At 36.1% G+C, this 1,857-nt stretch overlaps 1 protein-coding gene across 1 annotated transcript; it reads left to right on the top strand.

The window, feature by feature from the left end:
• The first annotated feature begins 412 nt into the window (after nt 1-412).
• On the top strand, nt 413-1,411 carry LOC141667055 (NDR1/HIN1-like protein 1). Its single transcript, XM_074473390.1, has one exon. The coding sequence runs from the start codon at nt 589-591 to the stop codon at nt 1,219-1,221; it is 633 nt and encodes a 210-aa protein (XP_074329491.1). The 5' UTR covers nt 413-588; the 3' UTR covers nt 1,222-1,411.
• Nucleotides 1,412-1,857: the final 446 nt, after the last annotated feature.

Raw genomic sequence — 1,857 nt, 5'->3', positions numbered from 1 at the left:
CCACCACCTTAGTTTACTTGAAACAGTAGTCCTCATAATATTGTTCCATAGTAGGACCCAATTAGGTTCTTGAATATCTCATGATCCTAAGTTTGGAATCATATATGAGACCCACCAGTATAGGGTTGCCTTCAAATGACACTAACCCGCGCTAGCTAGCTCCTAACTCTTAATGTATTACTGTCAAAACAGACGTACTTAATAGAAGTAAAACCATTATTAAGTGTAATTAAGAAAGTTATTCATCCGTTTGTGTGTCCAACCATATATTAATCAAATAGATTTTATCTAAGACTTGGAGCAACAATTAAGCAACATTGTTTGTTTGTTACGCTTAGTGCTAATGCTTTGAATTACAAAACAAAATATATAATATATATATATGGTCCCTAGCTCCAAAAAGCATACTCACGCACATCTATTTTCTTTACATAACCGCAATCTCCATGCATCATCCAACAAACCTAAAGCTTCCTTTTTTAACCAGCCACTCCCATTTTTACATACATTCTCTTAAAACACCCTCCCCCCCTGCATTTCTCCCTCTTGACATTTCACCGAACTACTACCACTTCTAAGACCACCACGATGTCGGAAAAAGATTGTGGACATCACGATGAAGAGAAAAAGAAGCTGTATCGTCGCTTGTTCGCCTTATTATTAGCTTTTATAATCCTAGTCCTGTTCGTTATACTCCTCATATGGCTAATCTTACGTCCCACGAAACCTCATTTTATCCTCCAAGACGCCACTGTTTACAATTTCAACATCTCCACATCCACTAACATGCTTACCTCAAACTTCCAAATCTCTCTATCCTCCAGAAATCCTAACAATCGTATCGGAATATACTACGATCGACTCGACGTATACGCTACGTACCGGAGCCAACAAATCACACTACCAACTTTACTTCCTGCATCGTACCAAGGCCACAAAGATGTATCCGTTTGGTCACCGTTTTTAAGTGGTAATAATGTGCCAGTTGCGCCTTATATTGGAGATTCATTGACTCAAGATCAAATGGCTGGCACTGTGTTGATCAATATCAAGGTTTACGGACGAGTAAGATGGAAGGTGGGCACATTTGTATCAGGCAAGTATCATCTGAATGTGAATTGTCCTGCTTATATAACGTTTGGAGGCAAGACTAGTAACGGTTTCGGAGTTGGACCAGGGATCAAGTATGAGTTAGTTCAGAACTGTAATGTGGATGTTTGATCCCAGAAATGTGTACTCTCTTTTTCATAAGTAAATGCTTTCGTCATGTAAAATTATTGGTCCTGTTTAAGAATTGGTAACTAGTACTTAAAGATTAAGTACCTAAAAGCTTATCGGTATGTGCCAAGTCAAATGTAAAAGAAACTTTATATATAATTTGAATGTTTAATGTTCTTTACTTTCTTTTCAATCGGGTACAATATCTCACTCTTTAAATTCTTTCAGATCAAAATTACAATTGTTAAATGATCAAGTACACATAAAAATAAAACCGTAAAATATTTGTTAGAAAAAAGAAGAAATTATCGATGTCGTACAAACGAGACAAGAGGAAGGCCTTTTAATTTTTTGATACATTTTCAAGCAGGATTTTTTTACGAATTTTTCAAATTATCATCAAAATTACCCCATCCTTTTAACTTTTGAATAAACTCTTACCATATTTTTTCGGTTTTCCACCAAAATTATCACTAGTGAAATGAGTAATCCGGAGTAGAATAGTGAATTTTGGTTAGCTTGTAGAAAAATGGTGTTATTTTTTGTCCCCGGTCCGGGTAGGTGTGAAAGGACCAATCCGGACTAGAGTAGTGAATCCTAATTGTCTAGAGAAGCTATTGTTATTTTTTTTCGTTGGTT

This window comes from Apium graveolens, chromosome 6 (genome assembly GCF_009905375.1).
Source record: "Apium graveolens cultivar Ventura chromosome 6, ASM990537v1, whole genome shotgun sequence".
In the NCBI taxonomy this organism is placed as follows: Eukaryota; Viridiplantae; Streptophyta; class Magnoliopsida; order Apiales; family Apiaceae; genus Apium; species Apium graveolens.
The sequence above is the reverse complement of the archived record's forward strand: the minus strand, read 5'-3'. Positions and strand labels throughout refer to the sequence as shown.

What these genes read in the sequence shown, in the direction of transcription:
- LOC141667055 (XM_074473390.1), top strand. Translation starts at nt 589, where the DNA reads ATGTCGGAAAAAGATTGTGGACATCACGATGAAGAGAAAAAGAAGCTG.